Consider the following 17,265-nt stretch of genomic DNA (forward strand, 5'->3'; position numbering starts at 1 on the left):
AATTTGATACTAGGGGTTTTAGTGTGAGAAGTGAATCATGAACACATACTTCCAACATACTTGAGCAAACCCACTAACTATGCAACACTAGGTGGCAACTTAAGAAAAGTTTTTGTTGGCCCAAAATTTCAAAACTAGAAAATATGCAGGGTATAAAAAGTGGGTTGTGACAGACCTTCCCCCCTTAAAAGAATCTCGTCCCGAGATTCCGGATCTAAGAGCTGAAGAGATAAGGGAACTCGCTCCTAAGATAATCCTCCCGTTCCCAGGTGGCTTCCTCCTCAGAATGGTTACTCCATTGCACCTTGAAAAACTTGATCTTTCTTCTACGAGTGACCCTCACGGCCTCTTCCAGGATTCGGAGTGGTTTCTCGCGGTAGGTTAAATCCTGGCTTAGGTTGATAGAGCGGTGGTCGATGTTCTTGAATACTTCAGGCTTGTCGGGTACTTGGAGGCATTTCCGGAGTTGGGAGACATGGAAGACATCATGAAACTCTAACAGTTCTGTGGGTAGCTCCAGTTGATATGAGACTTCTCCGCGGCGACCAAGGACCTTGAAAGGACCAATGTACCTTGGTGCCAACTTGCCCTTGATATGGAAACATTGCATTCCTTTGAGAGGGGTGACACGGAGGTACGCAAAGTCTCCGCTGTTGAATGTCACTTCTCAGCGTTTGGGGTCAGCGTAGCTCTTCTGGCGAGATTGAGCAGCCTTCAAGCGATCTTGGATGAGTTGGACTTGTTCTTCCTCTTCTCGAAGTATATCAGGCCCGAACACTTGACTTTCTCCAGTCTCGCACCAATTGAGAGGGGTGCGACACTTGCGCCCATAGAGTGCTTCAAACGGTGCCATCTGGAGGCTGGCCTGGTAGCTGTTATTATAAGAGAACTCCGCAAAAGGAAGACAGTCTTCCCATTTTGTCCCATAGGCTAGAACACATGCGCGGAGCATGTCTTCCAAAATCTGATTCACTCGCTCAGTTTGTCCTCCGGTTTGTGGGTGGTAGGCGGTGCTGAAAGAGAGTTTGGTCCCTAAGGCTTCATGTAATTTGTTCCAGAATCTAGAGGTGAATTGTGCGCCGCGATCAGATACAATTCTCTTGGGAACTCCATGGAGACTGACAATCCGTGAGATATAAAGATCTGCCAAGCGATGTCCATTGAAAGTAGTCTTGACGGGAAGGAAATGAGCGAGTTTAGTCAGTCGATCCACTATGACCCAAATAGAGTCATGTCCGCGGCTGGATCGGGGAAGTCCAGTGATGAAGTCCATTCCTACTTCTTCCAACTTCCACACAGGGATCTTTAATGGCTGAAGCAAACCTGCCGGGCGTTGGTGTTCTGCCTTGATTCGCTGACATACATCACACTTAGCGATGAAGAAGGCGATGTCGCGCTTCATCCCATGCCACCAGAAAATCTCCTTGAGATCCTGGTACATCTTAGATCCGCCAGGGTGAATGGAGTAAGGAGTATTATGAGCTTCCTCCATAATCAGATTCTTCAGTTCAGGGATAGTTGGTACACAAAGACGTCCATTGTACCACAAGATTCCTTCTTCGTCCACGGAAAATCCAGCCACTTCCTCCTTGTCCATACGGCGTTTGATACCTTCAATACTCTCATGACCTTTCTGAGCTTCCTTGATTTGATCCCGAAGGGTCGGCTTAACTTCCAATGTGGCTAGAAAACCATGGCTAACGAGTTCCAGGCCGAACTCTTCAAACTCTTGGTATAGCATAGGTTGTTCAACTTTGAGACGGGCATTCAGCGAACATGGTTCTCGACTAAGAGCGTCGGCGACTACATTCGCCTTCCCAGGGTGATAGTGAATACTCAGATCATAGTCCTTTATCAGCTCTATCCATCTCCTTTGTCGCATATTCAGCTCCCTCTGAGTGAATATATACTTGAGACTCTTGTGGTCGGTGTAAATGTCCCACCGATTTCCGATGAGATAATGACGCCAAGTCTTGAGTGCATGAACTACGGCGGCTAATTCCAAATCATGGGTTGGGTAGTTCATTTCATGTGGCCGCAGCTGTCGGGAGAGGTAGGCGATAACTTTCCCTTCTTGCATCAGAACACTACCAAGTCCGAGCTTGGAAGCGTCGCAATAAATTACAAAGTCCTTGGTGACATCAGGCATGGTGAGGATAGGGGCAGACACAAGACGCTTCTTGAGTTCTTGAAAGCTGGCTTCACATTGTTCTGTCCATTCAAATTTCTTACCCGTCTTGAGCAACATGGTCATGGGCTTGGCGATACTTGAGAACCCTTCTACAAACTTACGGTAGTAGCCTGCCAATCCGAGGAAGGATCTCACCTCGGTTGGGTTAGTTGGCGGCTTCCGATCCATGATAGACTTGATGAGAGAGGGGTCGACAGAGACTCCTCCAGCGGACAGAACATGGCCAAGAAATCCAACTTCCTTGAGCCAAAACTGACATTTGCTAAATTTAGCATAGAGTTGGTGCTTTCTCAAGGTTCCCAAAACGAGTCGTAGATGCTCTTCATGTTCTTCTTCACTCTTTGAGTAGACTAAGATGTCATCGATAAATACTACGACGAACTTGTCGAGGTAATCCATGAAGACCTTGTTCATGAGATTCATGAAGTAAGCGGGAGCATTGGTTAAGCCAAAGGACATTACGGTGTACTCAAACAATCCGTAACGGGTGGTGAAGGATGTTTTGGGGATATCCGACTCTCGTACTTTGAGCTGATGGTAACCAGTACGGAGGTCAATCTTGGAGAAAACTCGGGCTCCATTCATTTGATCAAACAAATCTTCGATCTTGGGAAGGGGATATTTATTTTTGATGGTCACCTCATTGAGTTTTCGGTAATCCACGCACAGGCGGATGGTACCGTCTCGCTTGTCCACAAATATCACGGGAGATCCCCATGGCGAGGCACTAGGCCGGATTAGACCTTTACTCAACATGTCGTCCAATTGTTTCTTGAGTTCAATCAGCTCTTGGGGGTTCATGCGATAGGGCCTCTGTGCTATGGGTGCTGTTCCAGGGATAAGTTCGATGATGAACTCGATATCCCTGTCAGGGGGCATACCGGGCAACTCTTCTGGGAAAACATCTGGATACTCACAAACGATTGGGACAAGATCGATGGGGGTTCCAGAGATACTTTGCTTACAGAAGGCTTTAGATGAAGGCATAGTGGCGGTGTATTTTATTTGGATCCCTTTACTATTGGTCAAGGTGATAGACTTATGGGCACAGTCAATGTGGCCTTGGTATTTAGTCATCCAATCCATTCCCAGAATTACTTCCAATCCTTGGGCTCCTAGGACGATGAGGTCGGCTTGGAAGGGGACACCTAAGATTTCTACCGGAACTTGTTTACAAGATAAGCGAGTTTTAGCGGTGGATCCAGGTATTTGAACTAACATGAGTCTATCCATAAGGGTGGGTGTCATTTTACTTTTCTTGACAAAGGGTTCGGTAACAAAGGAATGTGATGCACCGGAATCAAAAAGAACTTTGGCGGGGGTGGAGTGGACTAGGAACGTACCCAGCACAATATCAGGAGATTCTTTAGCTTCTTCGGCATTGGCATGATTCAGGTGTCCTCTAGCAGTATTAGCCTGCTTCTTAGGTGGGGGCTTCCTCCCGGTTGCAGCACGAGCTTGGCCTTGATTTGGTCTTGGTGCATTGGGGCGTTGAGCAGGATTCATCTTGGAGGGGCATTCACGAGAGAAGTGTCCAGGCTGTCTGATGTCTACTTCCCCCTCCTTTTCCTGTAGACAGTGTTGGGCCTCCAAGAGCAGAGGTTTGTAGAACAGCAGCAAGTTTTCCCTTAAGTGGATCACCCAAGGTTTATCGAACTCAGGGAGGAAGAGGTCAAAGATATCCCTCTCATGCAACCCTGCAACCACAAAGCAAGAGGTCTCTTGTGTCCCCAACACACCTAATAGGTGCACTAGTTCGGCGAAGAGATAGTGAAATACAGGTGGTATGAATAAGTATGAGCAGTAGCAACGGTGCCAGAAAATAGCTTGCTGGCGTGTAGTTGATGGTGGTAGTATTGCAGCAGTAGTAACGCAGTAAAACAGTAAACAAGCAGCGATAGCAGTATTTAGGAACAAGGCCTAGGGATTACACTTTCACTAGTGGACACTCTCAACATTGATCACATAACAGAATAGATAAATGCATACTCTACACTCTTGTTGGATGATGAACACATTGCGTAGGATTACACGAACCCTCAATGCCGGAGTTAACAAGCTCCACAATTAATGTTCATATTTTAGTAACCTTATAGTGTAAGATAGATCAAAAGACTAAACCAAGTACTAACATAGCATGCACACTGTCACCTTCATGCATATGTAGGAGGAATAGATCACATCAATACTATCATAGCAATAGTTAACTTCGCAATCTACAAGAGATCATGATCATAGCATAAACCAAGTACTAACACGGATGCACACACTGTCACCTTTACATCGTGCAGGAGGAATAATACTACTTTAATAACATTGCTAGAGTAGCACATAGAATAGTAGTGATACAAAACTCATATGAATCTCAATCATGTAAAGCAGCTCATGAGATTATTGTATTGAGGTACATGGGAGAGAGATGAACCACATAGCTACAGCGGAGCCCTCAGCCTCGGGGGTGGATTACTCCCTCCTCATCATGGAGGCAGCGATGGCGGTGAAGATGGCGGTGAAGACGGCGGTGGAGATGGCTCCGGGGGCAATTCCCCGTCCCGGCAGGGTGCCGAAACAGAGTTCTGTCCCCCGAATTGGAGTTTCGCGATGGCGGCGGCGCCCCTGGAGTCTTTCTGGAGTTTCGTCAATCGTATCAGGGTTTTCGATCCAGGGGCTTTAAATAGGCGAAGAGGCGGCGCAGGAGGGTCGAAGGGGCGACGACACCATAGGGCGGCGCGGCCAGGGCCTGGGCCGCGCCGGCCTATGGTCTGGGGGCCCAGTGCCCCCCCCCTCTGGTCCTTCCCGGGTGTTCTGGATGCTTCCGGTGAAAATAGGAACTTGGGCGTTGATTTCGTCCGATTCCGAGAATATTTCGTTACTAGGATTTCTGAAACCAAAAACAGCAGAAAACAGGAACTGGCACTTCGGCATCTTGTTAATAGGTTAGTTCCAGAAAATGCACGAATATGACATAAAGTGTGCATAAAACATGTAGATAACATCAATAATGTGGCATGGAACATAAGAAATTATCGATACGTCGGAGACGTATCAGCATCCCCAAGCTTAGTTCTGCTCGTCCCGAGCAGGTAAAACGATAACACAGATAATTTCTGGAGTGACATGCCATCATAACCTTGATCATACTATTTGTAAAGCATATGTAGTGAATGCAGCGATCAAAACAATGTATATGACATGAGTAAACAAGTGAATCATATAGCAAAGACTTTTCATGAATAGCACTTCAAGACAAGCATCAATAAGTCTTGCATAAGAGTTAACTCGTAAAGCAATAATTCAAAGTAAAGGCATTGAAGCAACACAATGGAAGATTAAGTTTCAGTGGTTGCTTTCAACTTGTAACATGTATATCTAATGGATATTGTCAACATAGAGTAATATAACAAGTGCAATAAGCAAGTATGTAGGAATCAATGCACAGTTCACACAAGTGTTTGCTTCTTGAGGTGGAGAGAAATAGGTGAACTGACTCAACAATGAAAGTAAAAGAATGGTCCTCCATAGAGGAAAAGCATCGATTGCTATATTTGTGCTAGAGCTTTGATTTTGAAAACATGAAACAATTTTGTCAACGGTAGTAATAAAGCATATGTATCATGTAAATTATATCTTACAAGTTGCAAGCCTCATGCATAGTATACTAATAGTGCCCGCACCTTGTCCTAATTAGCTTGGACTACCGGATCATCACAATGCACATGTTTTAACCAAGTGTCACAAAGGGGTACCTCTATGCCGCCTGTACAAAGGTCTAACGAGAAAGCTCGCATTGGATTTCTCGCTATTGATTATTCTCAACTTAGACATCCATACCGGGACAACATAGACAACAGATAGTGGACTCCTCTTTTATGCATAAGCATGTAACAACAATTAATAATTCTTCTCATATGAGATTGAGGATATTTGTCCAAAACTGAAACTTCCACCATGGATCATGGCTTTAGTTAGCGGCCCAATGTTCTTCTCTAACAATATGCATGCTTAACCATAAGGTGGTAGATCGCTCTTACTTCAGACAAGACGAACATGCATAGCAACTCACATGAAATTCAACAAAGAGTAGTTGATGGCGTCCCCAGTGAACATGGTTATCGCACAACAAGCAACTTAATAAGAGATAAAGTGCATAAGTACATATTCAATACCACAATAGTTTTTAAGCTATTTGTCCCATGAGCTATATATTGCAAAGGTGAATGATGGAATTTTAAAGGTAGCACTCAAGCAATTTACTTTGGAATGGCGGAAAATACCATGTAGTAGGTAGGTATGGTGGACACAAATGGCATAGTGGTTGGCTCAAGTATTTTGGATGCATGAGAAGTATTCCCTCTCGATACAAGGTTTAGGCTAGCAAGGCTTATTTGAAACAAACACAAGGATGAACCGGTGCAGCAAAACTCACATAAAAGACATATTGAAAACATTATAAGACTCTACACCGTCTTCCTTGTTGTTCAAACTCAATACTAGAAATTATCTAGACCTTAGAGAAACCAAATATGCAAACCAAATTTTAGCATGCTCTATGTATTTCTTCATTAATGGGTGCAAAGCATATGATGCAAGAGCTTAATCATGAGCACAACAATTGCCAAGTATCACATTATTCAAGACATCACACCAATTTCTACATGTAGCATTTTCCAATTCCAACCATATAATAATTAACGAAGCAGTTTCAACCTTCGCCATGAATATTATGAGCTAAGAACACATGTGTTCATACGAACCAGCGGAGCGTGTCTCTCTCCCACACAAGCAAAAACAAAAACAAGAAACATACAGACGCTCCAAGTAAAGCACATAAGATGTGACCGAATAAAAATATAGTTTCAAGAGAAGGAACCTGATAATTTGTCGATGAAGAAGGGGATGCCTTGGGCATCCCCAAGCTTAGATGCTTGAGTCTTCTTGAAATATGCAGGGGTGAACCACCGGGGCATCCCCAAGCTTAGAGCTTTTACTCTCCTTGATCATAGTATATCATCCTCCTCTCTTGACCCTTGAAAACTTCCTTCACACCAAACTTCTCATAAACTTCATTAGAGGGGTTAGTACATAATCAAAAACTCACATGTTTAGAGGTGACACAATCATTCTTAACACTTCTGGACATTGCTCAAAGCTACTGGAAGGTAATGGAACAAAGAAATCCACCCAACACAGCGAAAGAAGCAATGCGAAATAAAAGGCAGAATCTGTCAAAACAGAACAGTCCGTAAAGACGAAGTTTTAATAAATACTTCCGTTGCTCAGATCAGAAAACTCAAAACTAATGAAAGTTGCGTACATATCTGAGGAACACGCACGTAAATTGGCATATTTTTCTGATTTTTCTACAGAGAAAACAGCCCAGATTCGTGACAGCTAGAAATCTGTTTCTGCGCAGAAATCCAAATCTAGTATCAACCTTCGATTAGAGGCTTCACTTGGCACAACAAAACACAAAACTAAGATAAGGAGAGGTTGCTACAGTAGTAAACAACTTCCAAGACACAAAATAAAAACAAATTACTGTAGCAAAATAACACATGGGTTATCTCCCAAAAAGTTCTTTCTTTATAACCATTAAGATGGGCTCAGCAGTTTTAATGATGCACTTGCAAGAAATAATATTTGAAGCAAAAGAGAGCATCAAAAGGCAAATTCAAAACACATTTAAGTCTAACATGCTTCCTATGCATAGGAATCTTGTAAATAAACAAGTTCAAGAAGCATAATGCAACAAGCATAGAAAGATAAAACAAGTATAGCTTCAAAAATTTCAGCACATAGAGAGGTGTTTTAGTAACATGAAAATTTCTACAACCATATTTTCCTCTCTCATAATAACTTTCAGCAGCATCATGAGCAAACTCAACAATATAACTATCACATAAAGCATTCTTATCATGAGTCTCATGCATAAAATTATTACTCTCCACATAGGCATAATCAATTTTATTAGTAATAGTGGGAGCAAATTCAACAAAGTAGCTATCATTATTATTCTCATCAAGTGTAGAAGGCATAGTATAATCACAACAAAATTTACTCTCCATAGTAGGTGGCATCAAAAGACCACTATCATTATAATCATCATATATGGGAGGCAAAGTATCATCAAAGAAAATTTTCTCCTCAATGCTTGGGGGACTAAAAAGATCATGAAAACCAGCTTCCCCAAGCTTAGTACTTTCTATATCATTATCAACAATGGTTTTCAAAATGTTCATACTAATATTACTACCAGCATGCAAATAAGATTCCATAGGTTTTTTAATTTTCGCATCAAACAATCCATGTTTTAAATCAGGAAATAGCATAAGAAGCTCATTCTTGTCCATTATACCAAACTAGTGTAAACAAGAAACAAAAAGATGCAATTGCAGGATCTAAAGGAAATAGCTTCGAGTACTTACAACGGCGAAAAATAGCTTGGTAGCCGAGGTCCGGAGTGTGAGTACCTTTTACCTTTCCTCCCCGGCAACGGCGCCAGAAAATAGCTTGATGTCTACTTCCCCCTCCTTTTCCTGTAGACAGTGTTGGGCCTCCAAGAGCAGAGGTTTGTAGAACAGCAGCAAGTTTTCCCTTAAGTGGATCACCCAAGGTTTATCGAACTCAGGGAGGAAGAGGTCAAAGATATCCCTCTCATGCAACCCTGCAACCACAAAGCAAGAGGTCTCTTGTGTCCCCAACACACCTAATAGGTGCACTAGTTCGGCGAAGAGATAGTGAAATACAGGTGGTATGAATAAGTATGAGCAGTAGCAACGGTGCCAGAAAATAGCTTGCTGGCGTGTAGTTGATGGTGGTAGTATTGCAGCAGTAGTAACGCAGTAAAACAGTAAACAAGCAGCGATAGCAGTATTTAGGAACAAGGCCTAGGGATTACACTTTCACTAGTGGACACTCTCAACATTGATCACATAACAGAATAGATAAATGCATACTCTACACTCTTGTTGGATGATGAACACATTGTGTAGGATTACACGAACCCTCAATGCCGGAGTTAACAAGCTCCACAATTAATGTTCATATTTTAGTAACCTTATAGTGTAAGATAGATCAAAAGACTAAACCAAGTACTAACATAGCATGCACACTGTCACCTTCATGCATATGTAGGAGGAATAGATCACATCAATACTATCATAGCAATAGTTAACTTCGCAATCTACAAGAGATCATGATCATAGCATAAACCAAGTACTAACACGGATGCACACACTGTCACCTTTACATCGTGCAGGAGGAATAATACTACTTTAATAACATTGCTAGAGTAGCACATAGAATAGTAGTGATACAAAACTCATATGAATCTCAATCATGTAAAGCAGCTCATGAGATTATTGTATTGAGGTACATGGGAGAGAGATGAACCACATAGCTACAGCGGAGCCCTCAGCCTCGGGGGTGGATTACTCCCTCCTCATCATGGAGGCAGCGATGGCGGTGAAGATGGCGGTGAAGACGGCGGTGGAGATGGCTCCGGGGGCAATTCCCCGTCCTGGCAGGGTGCCGAAACAGAGTTCTGTCCCCCGAATTGGAGTTTCGCGATGGCGGCGGCGCCCCTGGAGTCTTTCTGGAGTTTCGTCAATCGTATCAGGGTTTTCGATCCAGGGGCTTTAAATAGGCGAAGAGGCGGCGCAGGAGGGTCGAAGGGGCGACGACACCATAGGGCGGCGCGGCCAGGGCCTGGGCCGCGCCGGCCTATAGTCTGGGGGCCCAGTGCCCCCCCTCTGGTCCTTCCCGGGTGTTCTGGATGCTTCCGGTGAAAATAGGAACTTGGGCGTTGATTTCGTCCGATTCCGAGAATATTTCGTTACTAGGATTTCTGAAACCAAAAACAGCAGAAAACAGGAACTGGCACTTCGGCATCTTGTTAATAGGTTAGTTCTAGAAAATGCACGAATATGACATAAAGTGTGCATAAAACATGTAGATAACATCAATAATGTGGCATGGAACATAAGAAATTATCGATACGTCGGAGACGTATCACTGTCCACAAGCGAAACATCCGTCTCCCTGAGTGCGAGTATTTGGGTTGTTGCGGGGGTTGTTGTTGAAGTTTCCTCCTCCGGTACGAGGCTGCACAGTCTGGCGGTTGGTGTTGTTGTTGGAGGGGCGATAAGCAGGGGCTGGCGCTCGCTGTGGTTGAGGCGCCGGCCTTGGTGGAGGCTGGCCGCGGAACCTAGCATTGCTGGGTCCACTCTGCTGCTGCTGCTGCATCTTGCGCTTGCGGGTCTCATAGGCTGCCTTGCGCTTTGACTCCACCATGATGGCGGCATCCACCAGAGATTCCAGATCAGGGTAAGGAACGGCCACGAGAATACTCTGAATCTCCTCATGAAGACCATTAAGGAAACGGTCCCTCTTCTTCTCATCAGTATCAGTGTCCTGAGGTGCATATCTAGCCAAGGTGTTGAACTTGTCCAGGTAGTCGATCACACTACCATTGTTCTGCTTAAGGTTGAAGAACTCATCTCTCTTGATCTTGATTAAACCTGAAGGGATGTGGGCTTTGCGGAACTTAGCAGTGAACTCCTCCCAAGTGATCACATGACCTTCAGCTTGCATTGCCTTGATATTCTCCCACCAAGCTCTTGCGGGTCCGGCGAGAAAGTGAGTTGCAAGAACCACCTTCTCATTCTCGCCTACAGCCGCGACTTCCAAATTGTTCTCGATTGTACGGAGCCAATCATCCGCATCAAGAGGGGCGGTGCACTTGGTGAATACTGGTGGATTAGTATTCTGGAAGTCCCTAAGCTTGGATCTTGGGCCGTCTTCACCATCACCTCCATTGTTGTTGTTTCCTGCGGCAAGCTGCGCAATATTCTGCAGAGCCGCAATGTTTGCTTGGCTTTCAGCGCGGGCGGCTTGACGGTATTCCATAAGGATGCGAAGGATTTGAGCCATATTGGGTTCAGGTGGGGGTGGAGGGTCGTTCTGGTGCGCTCCGCGGCGAGTGTCAACCATCTGATGAGATGAAGACATGAGACAAAAGGGAACAACTTTGATAGGTGAGTTCTTTCTAAGGGGGAGGGGTGACATGATGCATAAAAACTTGTTGAAAAACTTGAAAGATAAAGAAAGCATGAAATCAAAAGCAACCATCATCAAAACATAGTCATCACCAAAAGATCAAAGTTCACCACAACAAGGTCACCATAGGACCAACATAGTTCTACACGATTACATAAGGGACATCATACATAACTAGCGATGGTGCAAGTGCTCAAACTAGTCGTCGTCAAGGATGATGGTGTCATCCTTGGTCGGCGGCTCCTCAAACGGCGGCTCCTCGGGGTCTTCCTCCTCAGACGACTCGCGAGGGGTAGAGGGTGCTGGCTCTTCTGGCTCATCATTGATGAAGTTCAGGTCATCCTCATCTTCCTCGCTCGGGTTGTTCCAATCATAACCTTCTTCGTCCATATAGTCATCATCGTCACTAAGGAGGGCAGCATTCTCCTTACGAAGGTCCTCGCCATCATCCTCCAGCTCCTCTATCTTAGTTTCAGCCTCGCGGAGTGCCTTCTTAAGGTGTGCTACCTTCACCTTAAGCATGTACTTGGCCTCTCTTGCCCGAAGCTTGAGCTTCCGCTGGCGGCGAGCTCTCCTCCTCATCTCCTCAAGGTCCGTCTTGGTCTTGTCCAACTCATGCTTCAGCATCTCCTGTTCCATCCGGCTGATATCGAGGCTGTTCTGGGTCTTGCCGAGGATGAACTCCATTTGGGCAGCGTGGCGTCCGAGGGGGCAGACGTACGGCACGATGGTGGGAAGGCCCTCCTCGTCACGCCGCCCAAAGTGAGCATAAGGGAGGTTCTTCTCCTCGAGCTCGGCACGGTGGTGGTAGGTGAGGCGTGCAAGAGCCGCCTGGAGCGCACGGATCAAACCGTCCTCCTACGTGCGCTCAAACAGCTGGATCTCGAACTCCGGGAGCTGCTTGACATGGGAGCCCCGGATGGTGCAGACGATCATCCAGGACAAGTCCCCGTCATGAGGCTCCATCTGCCCGCCCTTCACCTCGGGGCGGAGGCGACCGACGGCGTGACATACGTCGATCAGGGCAGTCTCAAAGAGGAACAAGGGCTGCGACTCTCCCACCTGATGGCTCCGAGTGTACATAACTTCTTCCATCTACACAAAATTTTAGGGTTAATACAAGTAATAATATGATAAGTGTGCAAACTTTTAAGGTACATAATATAAAACAGTTTAAGATTAATGCAAGTAGTTTATCTCTAAGGAGAAAATTTTAGGGGAGAGACTAGGCATTCTTTCAGCTTAGAGTCATCTCGTTTTTGATATTGAAAAATAGTTTTGCCCTAACATTAACGTCCATGCTAACTAAGGCTTTCCCTAGAGTCAGGATGGCTCTGATACCAGCTCTGTGGCACCCCGGACCAACTGTCCAAAATACCCGTTATGCATTCACTCATGATCCCATGATCAGTGTAACATGAGCACATAACCGAACTGATAATCAGAGTTACAACATCCATTACATAGTACCGAAATAATAAATAGTCTTACAAACGGTCTCATGACCAAGTCTTACACAAATGGCCACATCGGGCTGAATTCAAACATCCAAAAACAGCGGATACAACCAACTTCGTCGGGCCCAAGTCATGCCTTAAACCCTACAGGCAGCTGACCGGGAAACGTCCTAAGTCGCATAGTCGTCCTGATAACCTCCATCATCTTCAAAATCCTCTTCATAGTCTGGCCAAGTAAATAGCCAGGGACAAAGCCGTGAGTACATTTTGAATTGTACTCGCAAACCATTTACAAAGTAACATATCAAGGAGAACAAGGTACCGAGGACTAACTAGGAGATCAAGAGGGAATGACCACTTATATAACAAGAATATGTTATGGAAGAGAAGAAGTGTTTTTAGTGGAGTTAGCATCTCAACTTCATGGGTGAAGGAGATGAGAGATTATATCTAGGACATCACTACTAGACTTATTTTAGGAAGATCTTTCACGACATAAACACTTAGGAAGGGTAGACCCAATTTTTATCAATTCCTTTCTGACCACCTCATTGTGGTCATCAACCATTTTTCCAGTACTCCAAGTACTCCAACACAAATCCCGTTTCTTCTCTTTGTCAAACATTTTCATAAACAAAACACATCAGGCTAAGCAACAGCCAATCCAACCGTCCATGACCGCGGACACGGCTATTCGAATAGATTTAACTCTGCAGAGTTTGCGCACTTTACCCACAAGATCTGATAAATCCACCGGGATCATCCCCGGGCCATCATACGAAAGTATGTGGGTATCGGATAACCAGTCGAAGCCTTTCGCCCATTCTAATTAGCAAGAGGTCCTACCCTATGGAGTATGTACCTCCCCGGCACCATGGCAGCTCACCTCCTTTTGAGCGTGGCTCCACCGCCAAGCCAGGAGACCCATAGTGTCTTCCGGACGGGTCAGCCCCGAAGGCCTCCCGTTATACTATTGTCCCAACCTCGACAATCCGGACTCGGGGGTATCCGTACCCTTGTATAGTTATGCGGTGCCTCATGCTAAAGAGAACGAATGTCGAGCTAAGCCCCGTGCCCATGTTGGAGTAATGTGGTTGCGCTAGTTTGTTCTCATGGGTGAGTACTTAGGCGCCAAAGTTTTCGTAATATCCCAACCACTTTCTCATCCCCATCATTTTTACCAAATCCTTTCCTTTCTCAAATTCTCACTTGGGCATAACATTATACCCAAGGTTTTAACAAAAACTTTTACAACAAGGTAAAACCTTGAGGGTTTTCCCAACCTAAAGTTTATGTGTGAACTAGGATGTATAATAGCATAATGATTGCCATCATAACATGAAGGGGTGTCAAGGTCATCCATACTCCAATTGAGCATGAATGGAGATGATCCAAAAAGTAGAGCAATTTTAATGATATTATCCCAAGTGTTTACTAGAATTAGGGTGTCAAAAGGTGGTGAAATGTGATTTACATACTTAGAGTAAGTACGCAAAATATCGAGAGGGGACATTACACACTTGGTGGCAAGTATGTAAAAGAATCAAATTAAGCAAACCCAAGGAGACGCAAGAAATCAAGAGACCAAGGATAGAAAGATCTCAACCAAGAACATGGAGAACAAGGGATCAAAGTAAATGGCTTGCCTTGGCTGGCTAGTCCCTGGTCTTCTTCAACACCTTCTCCAAATTCTTCTCCTTCGGCTTCTCCCACGTTCGTATCTAATGTCGCGAAAATAAAAGGGCAACATACAATCAACACATAACTCAAGAATCAAGTTTTAAAAGAATATGACAAAGCATGCAGGGGTATATGTTGTATTAAAGTGAAAACATGATTTGGCCAAATTTATGAGGAAAAAGGGTTGGGGTGGAAATCAATTTAAAAAGAGCAAGTGCTTAAATGGACAACATTTTATGTGACTAAACCATTTTTATAAACGAACCAGAAATGGCACTAACAGGGACTAATGTCATTTTTCCTAGATTGACAAAGTTAAAACAAGATTAACAAAATTGGAATTAGACGAAAATATAAATTCTAAAATTTTATATCTACAATAAACTGTGCAGAAAAACAGCAAATGTTTAATTCTCCATAAATTGCAGAAAAATCCTAAAAATATGGGACCGGTGGCATATGAAAGGTATTCAAATTCTCTTTCTAACGTCACTGGTTTCATTTCATTTGGATCTATAAAACTCGAGATAATAGCGATTTGGTGCACAGGTGTTATTAGAAACAGGAAATTGTTTAAATAAAATTTGAAGGAGGAGTTTGGGCGGGAACCGCTGGGCCGTTTTTCGGAAGGAAATGGGCCGGCCCAGGGAATTGCCACGCGGGCTGGGAAGAAAAGAAAAAAGAAAAAAATAAAAGGAAAAGGGAAGGGGCCCGGGGTGGGCCAAGGGCATGCAGGCCATGCCAACTGCATGGCCCATGCAGCCATGCGATAGGGATCCGATGGCCCAGAGCCATCGTCTCCGTTTCGCCACGCAGGGGCACGATCGGGCGGCCGTGCTCGGCAGAGAAGAGGCGGACGACGGCCAAGGGACTCACCGGCGATGGCGGCAGTACGGCGGCGGGGTTGAGGTGGGTCGGCGTCGTCGCGGAACGGGCGGGCAGCGTCTCCTCCTTCTTCCCGGCTTCCGACAGCACCTCCCCCGTCACGACGTCCGGCAGCAGGTCTTGACGCGGCGGCGTTCTCCGGTGAGCCTGGGGAGGGAAGGGAGCAGGGTGAGGCTTATGGGGCGACCAGGGGCGGAATGGAACAGAGGGAGGGAGGTGGCGTCGACGGTGAGGAGCTCGGTGACCTTCGTGTCACCTGGCGGTGACCGTGGCTAGGTGGCGAGGCTCCGGCGAGAGGCGGCCCTGAGCAGCGCCTTGGGCGCTCTCAGGGGTTACTGTGGGGGTGGGGGATCGAATGGGAAGTGGTGTGAGGGAGTGGTGCGGTGTGGAGGGGCTTTTATAGGCGGGAGGAGGGCGTCCGGCGGAGCTGGGCGGTGGCGCCGGCCAACCAGCGAGCGAGGGCTGGCGTCATCGCGTGGGACCATGATGACGTCCGCGGGATGGCGTCAGCAGGAAGGGGAACCGAGGCGGTGCGCGTGTTTACGAGGCGAGGGAGGGAGATCGAAGCGTCGGGCGCGTCTGGCGTCTGCGCGCGTGCGCGGGAGCGGTTTCCAGGACGTGTACGTCGGGGGCTAGGGTTTTGTGGGCTGTGTCCTTGGCCTTGGGCCGAGTTGGAGAGGGAGGGGGAGTCCAGAGAAGGTGGGGTGCGGCCAGATGAGTTGGGCAGAGGGAAGAGGTGGTGTGTGGCCTCATGTGCCGGCCACATAGGAGAGGGGGCATGGGCTCCCAAACCCTCGGCCATGCACAAGAGAGAAAAAGGGAAAGGGGTAGGAGAGGGGTTAGTGTCCCTCTAGGGTTTGCAAAGAGAGAGGAAAAAAAAGAGGTACAAATAAGAGAGGGGTCATGTGGCCACGGCCATATGAGAGAAAACAAGGGTGCAAAGAAAAAAAGAGAGGGAAGTGTTTCCCTCTTCCTAGGGTTTTCTCAAAAAGAGAGAAAAAAGAGAGAGGGGTATGGTGAGTGAAGAGGAAAAAGTGGCATGCCAAAGAATGTGCACTTGTGTGCTCCAATATGAGGTGAAGAAGGAACAACTTATAAGTTGACACACTAGTGGTGCAAAGAAAGAAAATTCCCTCATTTAATTTTGGTACAAAAATTTGATACTAGGGGTTTTAGTGTGAGAAGTGAATCATGAACACATACTTCCAACATACTTGAGCAAACCCACTAACTATGCAACACAAGGTGGCAACTTAAGAAAAGTTTTTGTTGGCCCAAAATTTCAAAACTAGAAAATATGCAGGGTATAAAAAGTGGGTTGTGACATTTTTAGTGGTGCGCCACAGAAATAAGCTCCGCCTATAAGGGTTTTCCTACTAGTGTTATGAACTTTATATTGAATTAGGACATGATGTGTTTGAAGAGAGAATTAAAAAACCCATGGAACTTTATATGCATGCTAATGGGAATGTTATTAATATGAATGCTTTGAACACTATTGTTGCTAATGCTATGGAAAATTCTAAGCTTGGGGAAGCTGGTTTTGATGAGCATGATATTTTTAGTCCCCCAAGCGTTGAGGAGAAAATTTACTTTGATGATACTTTACCTCCTATTTATGATGATTATAATGATAGTAGTCTTTCAGTACCGCCTGTTATGGAGGATAAATTTGATTATGATTACAATATGCCTCCTATATTTGATGATGAGAATAATAATGATAGCTACTTTGTTGAATTTGCTCCCACTACAACTACTAAAATTGATTATGCTTATGTGGAGAGTAATAATTTTATGCATGAGACTCATGATAAGAATGCTTTATGTGATAGTTATATTGTTGAGTTTGCTCATGTTGCTACTGAAAGTTATTATGAGAGAGGAAAATATGGTTGTAGAAATTTTCATGTTACTAAAACACCTCTCTATGTGCTGAAATTTTTGAAGCTACACTTGTTCTATCTTCCTATGCTTGTTACTTTGCTCTTCATG

The 17,265-nt window shown here is 45.1% G+C and overlaps 1 protein-coding gene across 1 annotated transcript; it reads right to left on the reverse strand.

Annotated features, from left to right (window-relative positions):
- Nucleotides 1-214: 214 nt before the first annotated feature.
- On the reverse strand, nucleotides 215-610 carry LOC139838025 (uncharacterized). The gene has a single exon (XM_071827377.1). It carries the CDS (start codon nucleotides 608-610, stop codon nucleotides 215-217), a length of 396 nt encoding a protein of 131 aa, XP_071683478.1.
- Between the last annotated feature and the right edge of the window lie 16,655 nt (nucleotides 611-17,265).

Source organism: Lolium perenne, chromosome 3, assembly GCF_019359855.2.
Source record: "Lolium perenne isolate Kyuss_39 chromosome 3, Kyuss_2.0, whole genome shotgun sequence".
NCBI classification, from domain to species: Eukaryota; Viridiplantae; Streptophyta; class Magnoliopsida; order Poales; family Poaceae; genus Lolium; species Lolium perenne.